Source organism: Gigantopelta aegis, chromosome 14, assembly GCF_016097555.1.
Source record: "Gigantopelta aegis isolate Gae_Host chromosome 14, Gae_host_genome, whole genome shotgun sequence".
NCBI classification, from domain to species: domain Eukaryota; kingdom Metazoa; phylum Mollusca; class Gastropoda; order Neomphalida; family Peltospiridae; genus Gigantopelta; species Gigantopelta aegis.
In genome coordinates this window covers 38,720,482-38,746,242 of record NC_054712.1, presented here as the reverse complement: position 1 = coordinate 38,746,242, position 25,761 = coordinate 38,720,482, and the positions used below count along the sequence as shown (strand labels likewise).

The 25,761-nt window shown below is 35.0% G+C and overlaps 1 protein-coding gene and 1 long non-coding RNA gene across 2 annotated transcripts in view; both read right to left on the bottom strand.

Moving 5' to 3' along the window:
* Positions 1-17,590, bottom strand: part of LOC121388210 (protein-glutamine gamma-glutamyltransferase K-like) — a 32,101-nt gene extending 14,511 nt beyond the window's left edge. The window contains exons 1-7 of the mRNA XM_041519480.1: positions 17,378-17,590; positions 15,549-15,779; positions 8,507-8,731; positions 5,807-6,064; positions 4,065-4,183; positions 2,162-2,269; positions 676-850 (exon numbers count right to left, since the gene is read on the bottom strand). Coding sequence (XP_041375414.1) covers positions 676-850; positions 2,162-2,269; positions 4,065-4,183; positions 5,807-6,064; positions 8,507-8,731; positions 15,549-15,738 — 1,075 coding nt within the window. The 5' untranslated portion in view covers positions 15,739-15,779; positions 17,378-17,590. The remainder of the gene's footprint in view (positions 1-675; positions 851-2,161; positions 2,270-4,064; positions 4,184-5,806; positions 6,065-8,506; positions 8,732-15,548; positions 15,780-17,377) is intronic.
* A 5,111-nt stretch (positions 17,591-22,701) lies between these two features.
* LOC121388212 overlaps positions 22,702-25,761 on the bottom strand; it is a 39,088-nt gene continuing 36,028 nt past the window's right edge. Inside the window, exons 2-3 of the long non-coding RNA XR_005959949.1 lie at positions 24,015-24,056; positions 22,702-22,921 (exon numbers count right to left, since the gene is read on the bottom strand). This is a non-coding gene — a long non-coding RNA (uncharacterized LOC121388212). The remainder of the gene's footprint in view (positions 22,922-24,014; positions 24,057-25,761) is intronic.

Below are 25,761 nucleotides of genomic sequence, written 5' to 3'. Positions count from 1 at the left end.
CCGTTTTAACCTCTGGCAGAAACCCTGTCGATGAAATGAAAACTATTTCAATAGAAGGGGAATTGGTTATGATAATGCATGCTCATTTAATGTAGGACTTGTAAACATGTTATAAAATCCACAAGCCATGGGATCAGTAATTAAAACAGTTTTACTAGCCACAATTAAAAATGCATTGGCCCTACTTTACTTTAAGTTAATAAAATTTTACTAAATAATTTTAATAATCAGATGTCACAAAAAGAGGGAGAAAGAGCTTAAAAACACTAACATTGGGGGTTGGGTGGGGGAAGAATATTCATATTTACAAAATAGACTTAAATGCAACATTTGACTCTTCTTGTTTTTTTCACTAGCCATCAGGCATGGCAATAGTAGTTATTTACTAGCCCAACATTGAATATCACTAGCCATGGGAGTGGGGCAATATTAGCTGTAATCCATTTTGAAATGTGCAATGCTTAATTTGGAAAACTATATATAATAGCTGTTTGGTAATAATGCAAATATGAATAAACTTTGTTATTCAGATTCAGGCATTTTTGCTTAATTTGGTCAAAAGTCAGCCGTTCCCCTTTCTACACCCTACAAAAATGGGAGCCTGTAAACCATTGGTTGCAGTAGCCTGATGTGGTTGTTGCTGATCACTATTACTAGACTAGACTGAACACCAACTTGTTGTGACCACTCCGGAGAAGACCCAGCACTGTCCGTACTTGACTGGCATCGAGGTCTTGTAGTACTCCTCCAAGATGGCCACACTTCCTGTCCAAGACAGCGGGGATTTCCCACCTGGATACTCTCCTGACCAATTACCAACTAGAATCCCCCCATCATCTGGCGCATTCACCTAAAACAATTTTTTTTTTTTTTAAAAACACTTTATTGTTTATGACATTTGTATAAAACTTTAAAAATTGTTTCCACTAAAACCACCTTAAAACTAAAAGTTAATAACATTGATACCAACACTACAAAATGACACTGAGGGCTGATAACCGAAACAGGTATGGGGCTGTTCAAATGTATAATATAATACAATATAACAGGTCTTTTTAACAGTTTCCGATGAATCTTATCACTCTTTTGTTCTGCACTGCTAACTGCCTTCTTTGTTAAATTACCCAATGCTCCACTTCACAAGGGTCTTTTTTTCACTCATGTCCAGTCGACTACCATACACACAGTGTGCTAAATATTGCATACAAAGATGAAATCCATAAAGTAATGTTTACTGGGTGTGGCCATCTTTGTTAACAAAGAAGTGGCTGTATATATATGGTGGCCATGTATATATCTTTGGCTAATGTGGGCTGGCTATATACATGGCAGTTGTTGTTGGAGGGGGTGGTTGGAGGGAAGCCCAGTGTAAGTCTACCATATTCCATACAAATTTTTCCATGCTATGCATTGGTTTACGCTAGTTTTATATTATGCCTTCCTGCCAGTCTTGTCATGTCATGGAAAATGTTTTAAATGTAAAGATATTCTGGGCTCTTGTGATTACAGAAATAAAAGGTAGCAAAAGTTGACTTAGTTTTAAAATGAATAACAAGTGTTAGAAAATTTAATATATACAAACCAAATTTTTAATAACTCGCATATTTTAAATGAAATACAAAATTATTTAATTTATAACTAGTAACAAAAAGAACTGAACTTGATGATATCTTTAATTAGAAAATTGCAAGGATTCAACTTTATCAATAAATTTAAACCACAAATTATCTCATTAGTGTAGAGTTTAAAAAATTCATGCAGACATAGAGATAATTATACGAGCTTGTGTGTTGTACTGATTTTACGAAACAAGTGTCAGGATTTTTGTATTGCCCGAGTGAGAGCGAGAGTAATACATGAATCCTGACATGAGTTTCGTAAAATCAGTACGACTCACACGCGATGTGTAATAATTTCTTTATTATCCATATTATTATTGTTGTTTTCTTTATGAATAACAAGACCCAACTCAAAATCTTTTGGTCACAACTAGAAGGAGATGACGAAATGACGTCATATTTCAAATGCATAGTCTGAGCCAGGACTGGAGAAACAACGTACGTCATGTTATAACATCGTTTCCCACAATTACATATTGGAGGAACACACTTTTATTTATTAAAAAAAATTGCTGTGTGTGAATAAAAAATCGAATACTTACCAAGGCTGATATTTTTCTGACTAGTGGTATTGGATTACCCCGGACTGACCAGTTGAGGCCAGATTCATCCAGAATTTTCATTGCACAGTCTAGAACATTTCCTTGAAACTACATAAAGGAAAAATATAAAGAAAATTTAAAATAGAACAATAACCAATATAAACACCACTTCAAATAAAGGTAGTATAATGAATAAGAAACTCTGCTTTATAACACGTCAGCACATTTTAAAGTGTGGCTATTCAGGAGCCTGAATTCCATATACGCAGGTACACAGCTGCATTCCACCTGAGATTACAAATATTTTTTTAAATTAAAATATATGGGGGGGGAGGGGGGGGGGGGGGGGCACAGCCAATAGCATTTTATTCCATCGCCAAAAAGTCTGCATACCACCTGAAAATCCAAAGCTAGGCCCCTGCTATTCTGAAGTTTAGCATATGGCTATTTTGACATTTTGTTGAAAAGTGTGAGAGAAGAAACCTATACTGCCATCACATATTCTATTGTTTACCAAGGAGCAGCAAGGACAGGATATGCTCACCTTCCGCAAACCATCTGATATCATCACTGTCATGATAGTGCAAATGAATGCATATCATCATGGACATGTATGTACTTATTCTAATCAGCTCTGTCCGGTGCTAGTCTGGGATCGAGAGTGGCAGTTTTTCTTTGTGGCAATGCAAGATGGATTGAATCTACAGAAAAGGATCTCCTCGGAAGTGGCTGTCCTCCTATAGACGAGGCACTAGATAGAGATTCATAGAATCAACCGCTATTTTGCCAAATGCTCATTCGACTGCATTGTGTCAGAGATACCAAACTGGGCCCCGTTCCAGGAAATGACCTAAGATTACCTATAGAGCATAGCTACCCTATGGACTTAAGTTGATCTTAGGGCTAAGATCGCTTCGTGGAACGGGGCCCTGATCATATAATAATTACGATTTTGTCATTCACATTTATATACATGTACTCTTGCCATATAATTTTTTATCCAGGGACTGCCATCAGTAAAGTCTTTGACCACTGGCACTCTCCATCAGTGTATAGTCATAACTTAAGCCCTGAAGTCCACTGAAGGCAGTTTATCCTACGAGGAGGTGGGATTTAGCTCAGTCCATTGAGTGCTCACATGAGGTGCTTGCATCACAGGATCGAACCACCTTGGTGGATCCATTCAGCTAATTGGGTTTTTTCTCATTCCAACCAGCGCACCACAACTGGATAAAGGCCATGGTATGTGCTTTCCTGTCTGTGGGAAAGTGTATATAAAAGATGCCTTGCTGCATTAGAAAATATGTAGTGGGTTAACTCTGATGACTACAAGTCAGAATTACCAAATGTTTGACATCCAATAGCCGATGATTGATTAATCAATGTGCTTATTCTTATCCTTTGACCCTTGACTTCTGGCAAGCACTCTACCACTGAGCTACAAACCATCTGAGCAACGTAGAATGTATCCAGCCAAACTTCCATAGTTTATACATGTAGGTCGCATAACTAAAATTCAGCATATTAAATATCTACTGTTTCATAATTTAGAGATTAGCCAGCAAACACTCCACAATTCTTGACTATAATTTCACATTTTACAATTTAACTAATAAACATTCCACAGTTCTTGACTATAATTTCACATTTCAAAGGTTAACTAGCCAACATCCAACAATTTTTGACTATAATTTCACATATTAGAACTAATTAATCAGTCAACATTCCACAGCTCATGACTATAATTTCACAATGTACAGGTTACCTGACTAATTTGGATGTCATCTAAAACTAGGTTTTACAATTTTGTGATTACCATATAAATTTCATTATTTAGAGGCTGTTCAACTACATTTCCACAACTGAAAACCTTTTAATGAACATTTAAAGGTTGATAACTCACCTGGCCAAAGTTCCATGGTTTTGGAGTTATCTTCCTTGCAGTTCCTGAATATATCTTTCCACTTTCATTAAGAACATACTCCTTCAGTTCCCTCTCATTAGGCATGTAAACCATGTCATCTGCAAGAGTAGGTCATCAATATACAGAACTTCACATACGTTGTTTTCACTTCCTATGTATTGCACGAGTTTATTTTGCGCAAGAATATATACCACGAGACCACGTGGTATGTTCTTTTCGCAAAATAAACGAGTTCAAGCAAGCGAAAACAATATATGTGAAGTTCTGTATTTATTACATACCTTCTTGTATGCTTTCAAAAATGTTTTTTTTATGTAACATCATAACAACACTTTGTTAAATCTACGATCAAAACTCCTTTCATGGATTTCCTTAACGTTAAGAATCATATTTTGTGGCAGCCTTGTGTAATGTTTCAAATACGATGTGACATCATTTGTAAATCATATATGACATCAGTAAATAAAAGGAGCTAACTGCAGTAAAAAGGAAAAGGGAATTCCCCATTTAAAAGTTCCGGTCCAGATCGCACATACATGTATGTGCGATACAAAATAAATTTATCACGCAGTTTTAAAATGTCTTTAACACTATAATAAGATTGAATAGGTATGTAATAAATGTGTTTATTACACATCTAATAAATATTTTTATAAAACTAAAGATTAGATCATATTAATTGGATAGATATGATCTTAACACCAAGGTTACAATCAACATTATTAAAATGACTCATCTTAAAGGGACATTCCTGAGTTTGCTGCAATTTTTAAGATGTTATCAACTAACAGAGACTTTTTAACGATTGTAATTACATATCAAATATATTTTTCTGCATAAAATATTAGTGACTGTATAGTAAATGTGTTTCTGATCATTCTATTATTTGTACTAGGTTAAATTTCATTTTATTTCCTAAAAACAAATTTCGTACATACGAAATTATTTGAAGACAAAATCTAGTTTGGGCTTCTTGCAAATGTTAAGATGACCAGACACACACTGAATATACAGACACTGATATTCTGAACAAGAAAATATATTTAATATGTAAGTTTAATCGTAGAACTATTTTATTAGTTGGAAACATCTTACAATGCAGCAAACTCAGGAATGTCCCTTTAACATTAATCCTAATTCTAATCACTGTATTTAAAAGCAGACCTCTAACAACTGTACAAAAGATTGTTTCATTTACATGTATCATTCATGCAAGTTTAGTTTAAACGTTTATATTCACACATTTAATGTAGGACATCATTGACATGGTCCAGACAGGTTATGCAAAAATGAGATATATATGTTACCGACTTTGTTTTTTTGTGTAACCCATAAATGGTATTACACCAATATTTAATTACAAGAGGTTTAACTGGAAAAAGTATTAATCCACCACAAATCTTACCTTTACACCAGGGGTTAAAGAGAAGACGAATTGGGTTCCACCACAAATCTTACCTTTACACCAGGGGTTAAAGAGAAGATGAATTGGATCCACCACAAATCTTACCTTTACACCAGCGGTTAAAGAGAAGACGAATTGGGTTCCACCACAAATCTTACCTTTACACCAGCGGTTAAAGAGAAGACAAATTGGGTTCCACCACAAATCTTACCTTTACCCCAGGGGTTAAAGAGAAGATGAATTGGATCCACCACAAATCTTACCTTTACCCCAGGGGTTAAAGAGAAGACGAATTGGGTTCCACCACAAATCTTACCTTTACACCAGGGGTTGAAGAGAAGATAAATTGGGTCCCTGTGGCTGTATCTGAAGATCGAATGCTTGTTGTCGATCTTTTTAACGACATCTACCTTCAGCTCCCACTTGCCGACGTAGCAGTTTGATGGAGTCATGATGGTCACTTGCAAGTAGTCGCCGTTCTGTCTTGTTATCCAGGCTCCCCACTTTTTTGGTTCGTCTTTGTCCGACAAAACAAACTCCACGTGCGTTCCTTTGCTCGGCATGGGATTCTCGCCTTAAAAATTTGAGAAAAGAAAGGAAAGGAATGTTTGATTAAATTGACTCCCAGAATATTGTTTACTATGAAATCATTTTTGTTCATGTTGATCTAATTTTTGTGTACATTGTATATACAAAAACAGAAAGGAAAGGAATGTTTGATTAAACTGACTCCCAGTATATTGTTTACTATGAAATCATTTTTGTTCATGTTGATCTAATTTTTGTGTACATTGTATATACAAAAACAGAAAGGAAAGGAATGTTTGATTAAATTGACTCCCAGAATATTGTTTACTATGAAATCATTTTTGTTCATGTTGATCTAATTTTTGTGTACATTGTATATACAAAAACAGAAAGGAAAGGAATGTTTGATTAAATGACTCCCAGAATATTGTTTACTATGAAATCAAGTTTGTTCATGGTGGTCTAATTTTTGTGTACATTGTATATAAAAAACCCCAGAAAGGAAAGGAATGTTTGATTAAACTGACTCCCAGAATATTGTTTATTAAAAAATCACTTTTGTTTATGGTAGTCTAATTTTTGTATACACCATACATTAAAAAAACAAAAAGGAAAGAAATGTTTGATAAAATTGACTCCAGAATATTGTTTACTATGAAATCACTTTTATTCATTGTAGTCTAATTTTTTTGTACACCATACATGAAAAACAGAACGGAAAGGAATATTTGATTAAATTGACTCCCAAAATATTGTTGATTTAATTTTTGTGTACACTGTATATAAAAAACCCCAGAAAGGAAAGTAATGTTTGATTAAATTGACTCCCAGTATAATATTGTTTAGGCCTACTATGAAATCACTTTTGTTCATTGTGGTCTAATCTGTGTACACCGTATATAAAACACAAGGGTCAAAATACTTCCATCCCAAACAGTTTTTTTCCGGTCAACATCACTACAGGCTGGGAGATGGTTTTTTGCCTGTCGTCAAATCGGACTAGCAACTATTTTACATTTATATTCACACATTAGTTTGGCAGATTTCAATTTAGGTTGACAGCCAATTTTGACCCCTGAAAACATTTTGATATCAGTTTTGACAAATCCACCATATTTTTGGTCATCTAGGTCAGGTACCTAGCCAGGTACACACACATATGCGCATACTTATCATTGACACTGCCTAAAATGTCAAGACTAAAAATTAAAATTAAAATAAATTTTACGCAAAACAAAAAGGTAAGTACCACAGAAACTAAGGTAAGTACCTCAGAAACTAAGGTAAGTACCACAGAAACTAAAGTAAGTACCACAGAAAATAAGGTAAGTACCACAGAAACTAAAGTAAGTACCACAGAAACTAAGGTAAGTACTACAGAAACTAAAGTAAGTACCACAGAAACTAAAGTAAATACCACAGAAACTAAAGTAAGTACCACAGAAACTAAGGTAAGTACCACAGAAACTAAGGTAAGTACCTCAGAAACTAAAGTAAATACCACAGAAACTAAGGTAAGTACCACAGAAACTAAAGTAAGTACCACAGAAACTAAGGTAAGTACCTCAGAAACTAAGGTAAGTACCACAGAAACTAAGGTAAGTACCACAGAAAATAAGGTAAGTACCACAGAAACTAAAGTAAGTACCACAAAAACTAAGGTAAGTACCTCAGAAACTAAAGTAAGTACCACAGAAACTAAGGTAAGTACCACAGAAACTAAGGTAAATACCACAGAAACTAAGGTAACTACCACAGAAAATAAGGTAAGTACCACAGAAAATAAGGTAAGTACCACAGAAACTAAAGTAAGTACCACAAAAACTAAGGTAAGTACCTCAGAAACTAAAGTAAGTACCACAGAAACTAAGGTAAGTACCTCAGAAACTAAGGTAAATACCACAGAAACTAAAGTAAGTACCACAAAAACTAAGGTAAGTACCACAGAAACTAAGGTAAGTACCTCAGAAACTAAAGTAAATACCACAGAAACTAAGGTAAGTACCACAGAAACTAAAGTAAGTACCACAAAAACTAAGGTAAGTACCACAGAAACTAAGGTAAGTACCTCAGAAACTAAAGTAAATACCACAGAAACTAAGGTAAGTACCACAGAAACTAAGGTAAGTACCACAGAAACTAAAGTAAGTACCACAGAAACTAAAGTAAGTACCACAGAAACTAAAGTAAGTACCACAGAAACTAAAGTAAGTACCACAGAAACTAAGGTAAGTACCACAGAAACTAAAGTAAGTACCACAGAAAATAAGGTAAGTACCACAGAAAATAAGGTAAGTACCACAGAAACTAAGGTAAGTACTACAGAAACTAAAGTAAATACCACAGAAACTAAGGTAAGTACCACAGAAACTAAAGTAAGTACCACAGAAACTAAAGTAAGTACCACAGAAAATAAGGTAAGTACCACAGAAACTAAGGTAAGTACCTCAGAAACTAAGTAAATGCTATTAATGCTTTAGGAACTCACCAGCCTGGAATATGAGCCGTAGGTCATCCTTCTTGACATCGTAAGCCCGGTTGAACTGTAAGGTTATCTCGAATTTCTGTCCACGCCGTACGACCAGCTGGGGATTGCGGGTTTCTTCTGGGTCGGCAATGTCGTACTCACTCGTGTAGTGCTTAGTGGCATTCTCAACCACGTTGAAGTTCACATCCTTCACCGTCAACACTTCTTCAACGATCCCGGCTGGAACTGAAAGGAAAGAAGAAAGAAGAAATGTTTTATTTAACAAGCAAAAAAAAAGACATGTTTTATTTAACGGCACATTCAACACATTTTGTTATATGGCATCAGACATATGGTTAAGGACCACACAGATACTGAGAGAGAGGAAACCCGCTGTCGCCACTTCATGGGCCACTCTTTTCGATTAGCAGCAAGGGATTTTTTTATACCACGGCCTTTGATATACCAGTCAGGGTGCACTGGCTGGAATGAGAAATAGCCCAATGGGCTCACCGTCGGGGATCGATCCCACACTGACGGTGCATCAAGCGAACACTATATCACTGGGCTACGTCCCGCTCCCTGGTATATTCATGGTAGCATGGGTTTTTGTTTTTTTGCTGTGGACATTCTGGGGTTTTTTTCTCTCTTAATTGCAGAGGTTGTAAAGCAATACATGTTCCCTTGTAAAAAAAATTAGAATACAACCTGTCAGAAGACCCACCCTAAAATATTAAGTCAATTCCCTGAAAAATGCTAAGTTCCCTGGGTACCAAGCTGAAAGGAACTCCGTCTATGTACCCATTTCACTGTAAATGTAGTTCATTTTTTTATGTTTTAAACATTATACACGTAGTAAAACAAAAAAAAACAAAAAAAATCCCACCCAACTCTTGCTGTCTGCATGCATACCAATTTTCTGTCATCAATAAAAAAAAAAAAAATCTAACAAAGCAGCATTCTTTCTGCTCCAGTACTCTGTGAAGCATTTAATTGCTATTAGAGACATGGTAGCAATGATGTGAACAGTGACATGACAGCTAGGAGAATTGTATTGTAATTATACAACTAAAGCAAAATGCAGTGTTTCTGCCAGAGGGTATGAAGGGTAAAATTACATACCCTAAAATCTTGGAAAGTAATGGATACATTTTTTATAACTATTTTTAGAAAACTGCTGTTTAAAATTTGTGAAAGTAAATAAAATTAAGTGTCCAGTTTTAAAAGATTTCTAACCCATAACCACCAAAGAAGGGTACTTATGATCTGTTCTATTTTTATTACATATCCTAAAAATAAATTCTGACAGAAAGCCTGAAATGGGGTCATTTACACACATTATTTATAATGGGACATAATAAATAATGGGAATAAGATCAACCAAAACAAATAAGAATTCCAGAAAAGGCATTAAATGTTTACCTAGCAAAATGACAAGAATAAAAAAATAAAAAAAAAAGAAGAAGAAAATTGCAGGAAATGCAATAAATGTTTACTCAGCACAATAACAAGAATGTTATGAGCTACATGTATGCACTATGCACAGAGCTGTAAAAAAAACCAAGATCACTGAATAGACTGGTTGCAGGTGATAAATAAGACTTGTCAGACTGGCTGCAGGTTCTGCATATTGTTACATGTATTTTAGTGCACTTTCGACATGTATACCTCACATGTGCCACAATAAATGCTACAGAAAATATTTACAAGATTGTGTGTGTGATTTACGTTTTTATACAGTATAATTACTCTGTGAGCTACATGTATGTTTTAAAACTGTAGATGGTTTTAGATGAATTTTGGAACATTTAAACACAATTAGATTCTCCTTCCTTTTAAAACTAGGGTGGAGGAGGGTAGGGTGGGCATGACATCCCTCTCGCACCATTTGTCCTGTGATCAATGTAACACATAGAATACAGAATACTAATCTGGTTACAGATTTTCTTGAAAGCTATCTTAGCACTAAGATACCATCGTAAAAAAAAAAGTGTTTCTGGGCACCTGATATTACCTAGAAAAAAAAAAGGACCAAAGCTATTTTGTTCCGATTTATAATATTAAAAAAATATATATATTATTAACACGTTGATGAAAATAGTAAATACATATCATTTTATTTGGACCTGTAGTTGTGAAAGTATTTTTTAAAAAAACACCTAAAAAACCTACAACGTTTTTTTTAAAAAGCCGAAACTACAACACATGCTTACAGTGGTTTTACAATATCACAGCATTAAGATATAGCTTCGAAAATATGGGCTCTGGTTCAAATCAAATTTTACACAGCATACATTGTATGATTTTCTATCCAATTGTTCTCTGTGACCAGGTGCATGGTCTAGATCATGTGTCTGATTTATTCAGCGTTAATTGTCTTCATTGATTATCTAAAGGCTATTATAAACTGGATGCAACACGTGCAGTCTGGTTTAAACAATTGAAATACATTAGTTTCAATGAGAGTGTCTAGACTGGATGCATGTGATGCGTGCATATACAAAACGCATGTGTCCAGATGCAATGATATAATCGTATATGGTGTATATGCCCAAAATGCAAGCTGCAGACACATCAGAGGCAACAGTCGGACTGCATCCAGTTTAAATGAGCCTTAAAGGGGCATGCCTGAGTTTGCTGCAATTTTAAAGATGTTATTGACTAACAGAGACTTTTTAACGATTGTAATTACATATCAAATATATTTTTCTACATAAAATATTATATATTATTGTATATTAACCGTATTTCTGATCATTCTTATATATGTATTAGGTTAAATTTCATTTTATTTCCTAAAATGTTATTTTGTCGTATGTACGAAATTATTTGAAGACAAAATCCAGTTTGTGCTTCTTACAACTATTAAGACAAACCAGAAACACATTGGATATACAGACACTGATATTCTAAACAAGAAATTATATTTAATATGTAACTTTAATCGTATAAATATTTTATTAGTCAGAAACATCTTACAATGCAGCAAACTCAGGAATGTCCCTGTAACTAATGTGTTCTAAACAAAAGAAACTTCACTGCAAACAGCTGCTTGAAATGCATAAAGCTATTAGCAGATTTATAATGGTTTTAATTGGTCATACATGTAGGTGTATGGGCTTCTATTTTTATAGGGGGACGGACGGACAGGCTCATTTTTGTCCAAAGTAAATGAAAATACTCGAATCAGGATAATAAACATTTATTCATATCAGCATTACTGTTCTATAGGATGGCAAAGAAATTACTAAATTTTACATGGATTACAGCTAATATCTTTATCATTTTTGCCTGAATTTTAGAATTTACACTCAAAAATGTAGCAGGTTTCCTCTCTATGATTGTCAAAATGACCATATGTTTGACATCCAATAGCCGATGATTAATAAATCAATGTGATCTAGTGGTGTCATTAAACAAAACAAACTTTTTTCTACTCACCATTTCCTTCTACTATGTCTCATATGCTTATGTAATTGATTGAATGGAACTGACCTCGGTGGCGTCCTGGTTAGGCCATCAGTCTACAGGCTGGTAGGTACTGGGTTCGGGTCCCAGTTGAGGCATGGGATTTTTAATCCAGATGCCAACTCCAAACCCTGAGTGAGTGCTCCACAAGGCTCAGTGAGTAGGTGTAAACCACTTGCACCGACCAGTGATCCATAACTGGTTCAACAAAGGCCATGGTTTGTGTTATCCTGCCTGTGGGAAGCGCAAATAACAGATCCCTTGCTGCTAATCGGAAAGAGTAGCCCATGTAGTGGTGACAGCGGGTTTCCTCTCCAAATCTGTGTGGTCCTTAACCATATGTCTGACGCCATATAACCGTAAATAAAATGTGTTGAGTGCATTGTTAAATAAAACATTTCTTTCTTTCTTTCTTAATTGAATGAAAGACAATTAATTGTAAAATGCTCTGATTGTAGATTGGTTTAGTAATTAATGAACTTCAAACATTGGGTTATTTAAATACAATGGTCAACTTATACAGGTAAACTTTGAAATGAACATGTTGAAAACAAACTGTGTTTTTAACGCCCACCTACTTCCTCTATTTCAAGTAAACCTAGCAAGATAAAGCGGTAGATGTTTTGTCTGCATGGGGTCATGGAATCTTAGATCATCAAAATAGATCAAGCAAGATGATCAGACAGAATGCAGTTCTCTGATGTATATGACCTGCTTACAAGGAACAGCAAATCTGATTATTATTTAACTAATGTTCATACTTATATCTAATTTATGTTCAAGCATGCTATCCTGGGCACACACCTCAGCTATCTGGGTTGTTTGCCCAGGACTGAGGTTATATCAGGAAGAAATTAAGTAATTAAGTGTGTGTGAGAGAGAGAGAGAGAGAGAGAGAGAGAGAGAGAGAGAGAGAGAGAGAGAGAGAGAGAGAGAGAGAGAGAGAGAGAGAGAGAGAGAGAGAGAGAGAGAGAGAGAGAAAGAGGAGAGAGAGAGGAGGGAGAGACAGAGAGAGGGAGGGAGAGAGAGAGAGAGAGAGAGAGAAGAGAGAGAGAGAGAGAGAGAGAGAGAGATGGAAAAAGAGAGACAAAAATGGGAGTTTTTCTGCACATATTTTGCATTAGTACATTAAATCATGGATGGGAACATTATTTAATCTACTCCTATCAGTTAAAAAAAATATTTTACCACTGCAACTCGGACATAACTGACATTTCCTGTGTGTAAGACATAAACTTCCTGTGTTACAACTGACAAATAAGAGCAATTTTGTATAATTTCATCTACCTACAAATGTTCTCTTCATTGTTTGAACTTCAGAATAATAAATATAATTGCAGGAAGTCCAGAAAAGTTTGCTTTAGTTTAAAAACAAAAATAATCAAATGTATGGAGCAAATGTTTTCTTTGTAAAACAAACTTCTGAGAATGATAATCTTACAGAAATGTAATAAGATACATTAAAATGAGTGAAAATTATTAAAATTGGAAACTACAATTATTTGGGTGCTAGACGATACTACCTAATGGATGGAAGAATGGATGGATGGATGAACAGATGAATGGACAAATTGATGATGAATGGAAGGATGGATGGATGAACAGATGAATGGACAAATTGATAATGAATGGAAGGACAGATGGGTGGTCAGACAGTTTGGTGGATGAACAGATGGATGGATGGATGGACGGATGGATGGACAGACGGATGGTGGATGGTGGATGGATGGATGGTTGGATGGATGAATGGGTTTTGGGTGGACTGATGGATGGATGGAAAGGTTGTTGTTGGAAATAGGTTTTGGATGGATAGCTGGATTGCTGAATGGATGGATGGATGGATGGATAGGTTTTGGATGGGTGGATAGATGGATTGATTGATGGATGGACAGATGGATGGATGGATGGACAGACGGATGGATGGATGGACAGATGGACAGATGAATAGATGGATAGATGGACAGATGGACAGATGAATAGATGGATAGATGGACAGACATATGGGTGGACAGATGGACAGACAGACAGACAGATACATGGACCAACAGGCAGATGAGAGAAGAAAAGGCTGGGCAGGGTAAAATAATTTACTTCCTACCATGCAGTATGGTGGCAGGTGAGAATGTTAAACATACAGCAGTGTACTTCTGTGTTAATGCAGTGTATAATTGTATTTGCTAAGGTTTCATTCTGAGCACATAGTCAAATATTGACTGTGAGGCACTGCACATTGGCAAGACAACCCCATTCTTATCAGCAACTAGTTGTGCAGAATATAGTACACCTAATTACCAAATCGCAGTCATTCTCCCTTCTTTTTTCATACTGTTCGCTACTTCGGGTTCAAAACTGCTGTGCAGGGCACAATATATAGAATACACCTAATTAACAATGGAATAATTTGTGTGTGTATGATTATAGCCACTTTAAGGTCCAAGCATGTTGTCTAGGGCACACTTACCAATACCAATACAATTCTGGGTTTCTCTTTCTGCTTACTGCCACACAAGGTTTAAGTGAGCTTTGGGGTGAGTGCCTTTACCACCTCTCAAGGACAAAATTGCAAATGTTTTGTCTTACTCTTTATAAATAAAAATAAAAATCCCCATTACAAACTGTGCCCCCCTCCACACGAGATTGTATCCCCATCTCCAGATATTACTAACAACTAACCCACTGTCCCGGACAGACAGCCCTTATCAGCTGAGATGTGTGCCCAGGACAGCATCCTTGAACCTTAATCAGATATAACCATAAATGAATGAATGAATGAATGAATGAATGAATGAATGAATGAATGAATGAATGAATGAATGAATGAAAGAATGAATGAATGAATGAATGAATGAATGAATGAATGAATGAATGAATGAATGAATGAATGAATGTGTTCTACTTTTAATTATTATCCTGATCATTGAATTATACGGAATATTTACAGAATTTAGACTTTGCATGCTTGAGGCAACCTATACACAATCTCAAGTCATAACAATACATGAAACAGCATTTTATTATGACAATGTCTCCTCTTACATATACATGTATTACAAATGGCAGGTGTGGTCCTATTTAATGCCTTGTTTAAAATTAGCTGTACTTCGATCTTTTTAATAATTTTTCAAGGATATACTCTACATGTCTCAAAATTGGCTAAAACAAAATTTGTTCCAGTATCAGCCCTGTATATCAAATTCATGGATTATTCAAATACATGAACATGGATTATTCAAATAGATGGATTATTCAAATACATGGATTATTCAAATATATGTATATGGATTATTTAAATACATATACATGGATTATTCAAATACATGGATTATTCAAATAGATGATATGTGGTTTCAGTCTGGACCGAAATGACAGTGCCGTTAAATGGGTCAAGGAATTCCAAATGACATCAAAAATTAATCACTGATCATTCACATACATTTTTACTGAAATAAAGTTGCAAGTACTAAACATCAGTATACATAAGCATATTTTGCTAAATAAAACAATAACTATTGATTAAAATATCTGACCATGTCACATGATACACAAACATTTTTGCTAAAGCATGTCGGTTTTTTTCTGAAGTTGAAATACTTACCTGAACTTAAAATATTTGTTCCCTCTAATGAGACATCCGCCACTCTGACATTGTTATTCCTGACGCCTGTGTGGGTTCGTGCGTATGTGTTTCGAGTAATGTGAAATGAGACAGGCTTTCTCGGGGGTGGGCTATCGGCGCTGCCTCGGGCTAGCTCAAATGTCTTGAGACTACTTTTCACACAACCCATTATACTATAAGTCCATCACAACTTCATCAGAACAGTTATTTCTAATTATAGAAAATATGATATTCTTTTTAAACAAGGCAATATATTTTATTTTAATCCTTTTGATCTACATGTAGCTAACCATATTATTAATAGTAGCAATCCTGTTACAGTTATATTAGAACATTTATTTTTAATATAAAAATATTTAAATAACTCTTTGAAAAATAAGATCGTAAAATTACAATATTACTATTTTTAAATTACTCCATCCCAATTCCATTAAAACATCATCTTTTTAAACAATTATATTTATAAATATTTGAAACGATTGCAAGATTTACTTTTATTTTAAAAACAAGAACAAAAACTCTTATAATGAACAAATCAGTGCTCCACAACTGGCATATCGAAAACTGCTATTTGCCATCCTGTCTGTTGAAAAGTGAAGACTGTGCTGAGTGATTACTTTCTGTAGAATATCCAACAGATAAAAAAACAGAACAGATCACTAGTAACTCAGGAATAGCAACAATGGCTGCAACATATCCACAAAAGATGAAAACAGTGCAGTTTAACTTTTGAATAAAAACATTGTAATACCCTGGTAATAAGCAGAATGTTCACCAAAAAAAAGGTGAATTAAAATTGTGAATAAAACAATGCAGAATGTCAACATCAAAAAGAAATAGATAAAAGACGCTAATATCCTCAAAAGGTCAACTCCGTACAATTTAACCTTAAAATAAACATACCATCTACACAATGCTCACAAACAAAATTAAAAGAAAAAAGTTTTTATTTTAAAAATATCTATAGAATACTAACAGTAACACCATAGAGTTTGATTGTGACAGAAAACCTCTCACATTTGCAAAATGTCAAGAAAACTTTTAATTAGGTAGAATAAAAAGACACTAATTTGTAAAATTTCCTCAAAAGACCAACACAGCAAAGTTTAACTGTGAAATAAGAATTTAACACACTACATATTATTTGCAAAAAAATCTATAAAGAAATTTAAAACTGAGTAAAGACACTAATGTGCAAAATGTCTAAAGACAGATCCACCAAAAATTAAATTATGATAAAAAGACACCGTAATTTGTAAACTTTCCACAAAACGTTTTACCATGAAGTAAGAATTTAACACAATAATTTTCAAAATGTTCACAAACAAAATTAAAACACACTATAATTAAAGACACTATAATTTGCTAAATATCTACAATTACAATGCAAGTCCACCAAAAATAAATTTAGAATAAAAAATCCAGACACTGTAATTTGCAAAATATCCACAATTATACCATTTGAACTGTAAAACAAAAACCTAGAAAACACTGCAGAATTTCCACAACAGACCAACACAGTACAGTTTAACAATGAAATAACAATTTAACACTAATCTGCAAAATGTCCATAAACAAAATTAAAACTGAGTGAGGACACTTTAATTTGCAAAATATAAACAATTACAAAAAGTAACTTAGAATAAAAAGAAACACTGTAATTTGCAAAATATCCACAAAAGACTTGACTCTGTACCATTTGAACCGTAAAATAAAACAAACTGCAAAATATCCAAAAAAGACTAACACTGTATCATTCTGAACTGTAAACCAAAAAAACACAGCAAAAATATCCACAAAATACTGACTCTGTACCGTTTTGAACTGTAAAACAAACAAAAAACCACTGCAGAATTTCCACAAAAGACGAAAACCATCCAGTGACACTCCCAGTCACCTAGAAACACCGAGCAATCTGCAGACAACACAACACAGACTGGATCACATCACTACATGATGATGGGGTGAAATCTGGGCAAGCAATAAACAAGTGTTTGGCAATCCCTCTCGTTACCTAATATAAAACCCTCCGCAGCCACAACATCTGCATTATAACAAACCAGCAGGTAACAAGCGTGTCGTAGTAACTGATAGTGATAGGCACCACCAGAAACAAAACCATTAAAAAAAAATAATAATAAAAATAAAATAAATAAAAAAAATACTGACAGGGAAAAGTTTTAGTCTATGTATCTGTAATTATTTTAGAATCACATATAACATATCATGCAGAGCCTGGTACAAAAACGGCTAGGTTTTTTTTATTTGTTAACTGCTGTTTTAGTTTACCTGCAGAGATGAGAGAAAATATATCACTGAAAGTTGAAAACCTGACATGGTGGAATTTAACCATTTTGTAAGTTAGAATCAGTGGTGTAGGAAATAGGATCACAGCGTTGGTAGTGAAAATTGTCATGGTTTCTATTTGTGTGAGAAATAAAAGATGATAAGGAAAGGAAAGGAGTGGAATGGTATGTTTGCTTGATGTGGCAGTGGCTTATTTGGTGTCTAAAATGTGGGGTTTTTTTATTCTGATACTTGATCTGTCTAGAGATTGAGAAACATAAATTTCTTCTTTCACATATAGACATCTCTTGCCAATTATCTGTGAATCATACATTTACCAGACAGGGAGTGGTAATTCTGACATATAGTCTAAGAGAGAAAAAACACTACATTTTTCCATTACTAGGGGGATTTTTTATATGCATATCCGGGAGAAAAATGTAGCACATAACCAGAGCCTTTTACCATGTATTTCCATCATTGTACCCTCAAAATTAGTTGTAATCCACATTAAAAATGCGTAGTGATTTGTTTGCAACCTTAAATAGCAGTTTGGTTGTAATGCTAATATGAATTACTGTTGTTATCCAGATTCGGGCATTTTCGTTTAATTTGGGCAAAAGCGAGCCTATCCACACCCCTACATAAATGGGCGCCCGTTCACCGATGTGAATGAATGTAAATCATCAGTCCTTTCATTCACCTTCTAGATCACGAAAGTAGACAGGATAGCACATATCACAGCCTTTGATATACCAGTTGTGGTGTACTGGCTGGAATGAGCTTCTAGATGAAGGAATGAGGAAAATTCGTATTTAATGTCATACTCAATATATTTTAATTATGGTTACATATATGGAAGGAAGGACGGAAATGTTTTATTTAATGACACACTTATATATATATATGGTGTCAGATATACGGTTAAGGATCATACAGATATTGAAAGAGGGAACATGCTGAGTGACAGCATGGGCTACTCTTTTTAATTAACATCAAGGAATCTGTTTTATGCACCATCCCACAGACAGGATAGTACAAAAATAGCTTTTGTTACATCAGCTGTGGAGCACTGGTTGAAACAAGAAGCAGCCTAATGGGTGCAATGATAGGGATTGCCTTCTAGACGAAGTGTCTAAATTAAATAATCATGTGTCAGACACTGAAATGTTCCAAGGAGTAATTATCAGTGGCGCCCTGGGTGCAAAATTCTGGACCGGTGGAAGGGACTCAGGGGAGTGCTAATGGTCCACTGGTTAGGGGGTGCAATACTTGCCTTGCCCCGGGTGCTGGCAACCCACACTACACCACTGGTAATTATAAACATACATTCCTTTCTTTATACAGAATCAAGGCTTATTCTTAGATAAATGCAAAAGTTAAGGTTTGTTTTGTTTAACGACACCAGTAGAACACATTGATTTGTTCATCATCGGCTATTGGATGTCAAACATTTGGTAATTCTGACATATAGTCTAAGAGAGAAAAAACACTACATTTTTCCATTACTAGCAAGGGATTTTTTATATGCATCATCCCATAGACAGGATAGCACATACCACAGCCTTTGATATATCATTTGTAGTGCACTGGCTGGAGAAAACATATAGATGAATGAAATAAATGGAATAAATAATTTTATCATAACTTTTTGTTTTAGCTTACATTCTTGTTGAAAGTCTTTGTGAATATGGGCCTCAATTACAATTAATAAAAAACCCATATACATCTAACTCATAAAACCTGCATTACGTGCTATTTTTATAAACTTTTATTTCAAAATGAGTAAATTATTATGGTAATGTGCACTGTATGTAAGGATGGGTTGCATATTTAACAGTTAACTTCCTTAGGAGTGGCTCAACATCTCCGTAAACATTATACACAGCAGTAATTGTTTTCATGGTCGCTTTCCACTCACCACAACCTCACAATAGAATAAAAAATATATGACAGCTAATAAACAAAGAGTACCTGTGAGTGCATGCATGGGACATTAAATTCACACCGGCGGGTTAATAGAGAGAGGCAATTAAGCACATCTACGTTACAGTATTACAAAATGCATGTTTCTCCGAGAGAGAAAAATGTTAATGGCTTGTTAATATTACTCCGTCTTCATGACAGGTTAACCTATACTGACAAAAATAGGGCCACACCTAGTATGAAAAAGTGTAACTGTCTCACCTTTAGAAAGTAAAAAAAGCCGAGATATAGGTATTATTTTTTCGATGGTGGCAGGTGCAGTGACAGCATCAATGTTTGCATTAAACTTTTATAGCGGACCTCTCAGTGTGTTTGACACCCAACAGGCAATGTTCTTTTTCATTTGTTAAACATTCATTCATTCATTCATTCATTCATTCATTCATTCATTCATTCATTCATTCATTCATTCATTCATTCATTCATTCATTCACTTTAATTCCAGGGGCGGCACAGTGTAAAAAATAGTGATACAGCTCGAGGTTGCCAGACTCTCCTTTCAAATTCACCAGTGAAGGACATTTTCACAGATACAACAAATATAACACACACACAAACACACACACAAGTGGTACAATCATACCATACACCTCTTTGGCCATGGCTGTACTGTCCGCACCGCTGCTGAATTCATTAATTTCATCATTCATTCATTTGTTTCTTTGTCTGTTCATTCATTCATAACTAAATAAGGCAATTTTTTAGCACTGTCGTAGGAAGGGGGGGGGGGGGAGATCAAGGGGGCATGTGCCCCCAACTTTTCAGATATTTTGCTTTATATTTGCTTTATAATAGTGTAAAAGTGTGTAAATATAAAAGTGTGGTATTTTTGGCACCTTCCTACGCCACTGTATTAGTATGATTTTTTTTTTTAAATGCTATAATTCACTACACAGTTTTAGTAAAGAGATAGTTAGTATTTTGTTTTCTCATAATTATCATTTAGTTTAGTAGGAAAGTGCTTCAGAGCCATCAGCTGAAAGGTACTGGAAAGAGTCTTATCTGAGGCAATGGGGAATTTTTCATTTCTGTGCAGCTATTTGGTGTCTAACATTGGGTTATTTACACACTTAGGTATGGAGAGTGAGAGAGAAGAAACCTGTTTCGGTCTATCCCCATAGTATTTAATCTAGCTCAGTCAGTGGTAGTCTTGCCTGAGGTCCTTGGATCATAGGATCACAGGATCAAATCACATCGGTGGACCAAATTTTTTTTTTTTTTTTTTTTCTAATGCAGCATAACTGGTATATAATAGTACATGGTTTGTGCTGTTCTGTTAATGGAAAAGTGACTATAAAAGATCTCTTGCTGCTAATGGAACACTGTAGTGGCTTTCCTTAGAATACTATTACTATGTGTCATATATAAGTATCAAATATTTTACATCCAGTAGCAAATGATAAATAGATTAATGTGCTCTCGTGGTGTTGTTAAACAAAACTCTTTTTTGAGGTACTAATCAAGGAATACTAACTGGCATGACGGAGAAAAATTATCTAAATCAATAGATCCTACAACCCTAAGGGTGGATTTAGGAAATATGGGGGGGGGGGGGCGGGCTATGGGAAAAAAGGCACATGGACTAACATGTGAAAAGGGCAACCAAATGACTTGAAGAGGCACTGGAATATATTTAGGGGGGGGGGGATGGGTCCCCTGGTCCCCTCTCCCACCTAGATCCCTCTCTGAGCCCATCTCCCTCAGGCTAGTTCTCTACCAATGAGCTATATTCCACTCCTTTTTTTTGCTATAGAACAAGCATTCTGAGAGTACTGCTAAATTAATACATATCCCCTACCATGCAGGCCCATTAAATGTCCTTTTCTCCTATGTTCAAGGGTCATTACTCTGTGAAAAATGAGTAAATCACCAAGAAAGTCAAACTTGATCTGTAAAAGTATATGATAAAGCTACACACAAGATTTCAGAGCAATGTTTTGAGGCATTGTCAAAAACAAATCAAAACAATCTGGCACCTAATACACAAAGGTCTGCTAGACAACAAAGCATCCTCTCTGTAAGTCTTTCAGCATTGCACTGTGAGATTGCAAAATTGCCAGAGTTTAGTGAATTAGGCCCCAGGAAAACAAATGTTTATGTTTCCTAAGTTCAAGAGCCATGAAAGTCAAACTTAATCTGTAAGGTCTCACTACACAGATGTCATCTGCCATTGTTAAATTAATTGCCCAACTTCAAATGAAGATTGCCAACAGAACCGGTTCTCGGCACTTAGTAACAACATACACCATTGGGAACAAACATTATATAAGCATTTATTTTCACTCCAAAATTGAGAACATTTTCGTCTCAGTTTTTTACTATATTACCACATCTGGCTGTAGTACTGGTCTGAACAGGTGGTTCATTAAACCGATTCATTCCAGCTGTCTCTTCCGATATACACCCATGTCCCAAAACATCAATGCACAATATTACAAAATAACATGGGCAAAATACAGCCAGAGGCTTACCATTAAACATACAAATTGTTTTAATTCTTCCCCAATTCCTAGAAGAGAATATGTAAAAACAATATATGTTACAATTAGGAACTATAGTGGACCATGATGAATGGACTCTCACCCAGAAGTGAACTGTGTAGTGAGACCTACGAGTAAATGATAAAGCTATGTACAAAATTTTTGAACAATATCTTGAGGAATTGTGACAAAAATGTCTAGAAAACTATATGTGTGATGGACATACGGACGGATGGATGGACGAACGAACAGATGGAGACGAAACTTATCGACCGGTAAGACACTAATAAGATCAGTAAAATAACCGCTTGTATTACAATGAAAGGTATACAGGTCTACAGAATTTTAAACACATAATTATACTAGCAACTTACTTTCTCGAGTGTTTCTGTCGCGTGCATACGTTCTGTCATAGCCGTCATCCTCATCGCGACCACCATATTCATACACAAGACAGAGTTTCGTAGCAGATCGTTGTAGCTGTACCGTGGTCGACGGCAGTGAGCGAAAGGATCAGCATGGTGGCGGGAACGGGAGCCAATAGTCGTGTTGTAACTCCTTCCCGTGGAGAAGGGGATGAACAGATGATGTCGGGGCATACTGCAATGAGAAGTTGAATCATTCAAAGAATAACAGTTTTTTATATCTCATATTTGTAAGCGTGTTATAGTTTTTATAACTTCTTGTAACTCATATTTGTAAGTGTTATAGTTTTTTACAACTTCTTGTAATTCATATTTGTAAGTGTGTTATATTGTTGTAATGTCTTTTAACTAATTGTCAGTGCAATAGTTTTAGTAATTTCTTATTACAGTTTTTGTAATTTCTTGTAAATGTCATTGTAATAGTTTTTATGACTTCTTGTAAATGTCATTGTAAAATGTTTTGTAATTTCTTATTATAGTTTTTGTAATTTATTTTAAATGTCATTGTAAGAGTTTTTATAACTTCTTGTAAATGTCATTGTAAAAGGTTTTGTAATTTCTTGTTATAGTTTTTGTAATTTATTTTAAATGTCATTGTAAGAGTTTTTATAACTTCTTGAAAATGTCATTGTAAAAGGTTTTGTAATTTCTTGTTATAGTTTTTGTAATTTATTGTAAATGTCATTGTAATGATTTTTGTAAATTTTAGTAAATGTCATTGCAATAATTTTGTTAACTTCTTGTAAATGTCATTGTAAAAGTTTTTGTAATTTCTGTAATGTCATTGTAATAATTTTTGGTAAATTCTTGTAATGACAATAAAATAGTTCTTGTAATTACTTGTGAATATCAATGTAAATGTCAAGGTAATAGTTTTTGTAATTTATTTTCAACTGATTCTGTAATATATTGTAAAAGAAAACAAACTAGTTTTTATTAGGTTGTAAATTTCTATTAAACATTTTGTAACTTCTTGTAAGTTATGTAATTACAATATATCAGTGTAATAATTTGAGTAACTTCTTGTATCTATCAATGAAACTGTTTTTGTAACTTGTTGTAAATGTCAGTGAAATATATTTTGTAACTATCGGTGTAACATCAAAGTTTTGAAACCCACTGCTATTTTTTTTAAACAATTTGAAATTATATTTTGTATGCACTTTCTTAAAAGAATACCTTCAGAAACATTTAATATATCCAATTTTGTTACACTGGTTGGAATGTGAAATAATTGTTAAATATGATTTAACATACATGTCTTTTACCTGTTGTTATGTCTGCAATGTTATATTCAAACTTCACAAGTTCTGAAGAAAAAAAGAAAAACACAATTAATGTGCATCTCAGATAGAAGGTCAGACTACTGAAAGTACAAACATAATGTGATACGAAAATGAAAACTAATAAATGTAATATATACATGCTACAATAAATGTCAACAAATATACATAAGGAGTGAAACAAATGTCATAATCGCAGTCTTTCTCTCTCTACCCCCCCCCCCCTCTCTCTCTGTCATTTCATTTTCCCTCTCTTCTCCTGTCTCATTTGCTTTCTTTCCCTCCCCTCACTCTCTCTCTCTCTCCCCTCCCACCCCCTTTCTGTCTACCTCACTACATGTTTTTCTCCCCCTTTTTTCTTTCCTTCTTTTCCCTTCTTCTCTCTCTTCTGTATCTCCTCTTGTTTTTTCTTTCTGTCTCTCCATCTCTCATCCTCTCTTCTCCTCCTTTCTATCTGTATCTGTCTGTGTCTCTCTTCTCTCTCTCTCTCTCTCTCTCTCTCTCTCTCTCTCTCTCTCTCTCTCTCTCTCTCTCTCTCTCTCTCTCTCTCTCTCTCTCTCTCTCTCTCTCTCTCTCTCTCTCTCTCTCTCTCTCTCTCTCTCTCTCTCTCTCATACACACACACACACCTGGTTTTGTAAGTGAGAAATGTCTCCTGCATATACTGGTATGGATAAAGGTGTTGCTTGTTTGTCCTGTTACCGCCACAAGGAATGCTATCGATATGAATGTGTACACATGTTGTGAACTTTATATAAAACACACAAGCACTCTACAGGTCAGAAAGTCATACAGTAATTAATGCAACTCTGGCTTTCTTTTTTATCTTGAAATATAATGATCTTGCCCACTTCTACAACATGCTAGCAGGCAGAATCTTATCTCCATGGCAACATCCTGCAACATGTTTAATGTTAATGAGTCTGGTTATCAGTTTTTTGTATGTGCATTTTTTTTTAATGTATCTCTTGCCAAATTCTGCTTATAAAGCTGCTGTCAAGAAAGTATTAATCATATTGAAACATTTAGAATCTTGCACAGGCATCTGACGATTCCAGAAACTGACGATGGCGCCAGGTATATTAATTCACCTTTCAACTGTGGAGGGAATGGAGGCAGGGTGATGTATAATATATAATCTTTTTCCCCCCTCCCCATCTGATACCTATGTATAGAATAGACTGAGTTTAAACTTCTTCCCGTGATGTGCTGTTCTATGATTTACGATCTCATATCCGTTTTCTAACCTCTAATGCTAACCCCTGTTCTGGTAGTCATGTGTTGTTGATATTATATAGTAATGTTCTCTTTTAAGTTTATAAGTTTTTTCCTGTTACACTGTGGTAGGCCGATTATGAAATATTCATAGACCATTAGATTAAAGAATTGCAGCAGCATAGCTTGGATAAAGTTTGTTTTTGTTTAACAACACCACTAGAGCACATTGATTTTATAATCATCAGCTATTGGATGTCAAACATTTGGTCATTTTGACACAGTCATAGAGAGGAAAACCACTACATGTTTTCCATTAGTAGCAAGGGATCTTTTATATGCACCATCCAACAGACAGGATATCACATACCACGGCCTTTGATATAGCAGTCATGGTGCACTGGCTGGAACGAGAACTAGCTCAACGGGCCTGCCGAATGGGATCGATCCTAGAGCGACTAAGCATATCATGTGTGTGCTTTACGACTGGGCTACGGCCCATCCCTAGCATAGCTTGA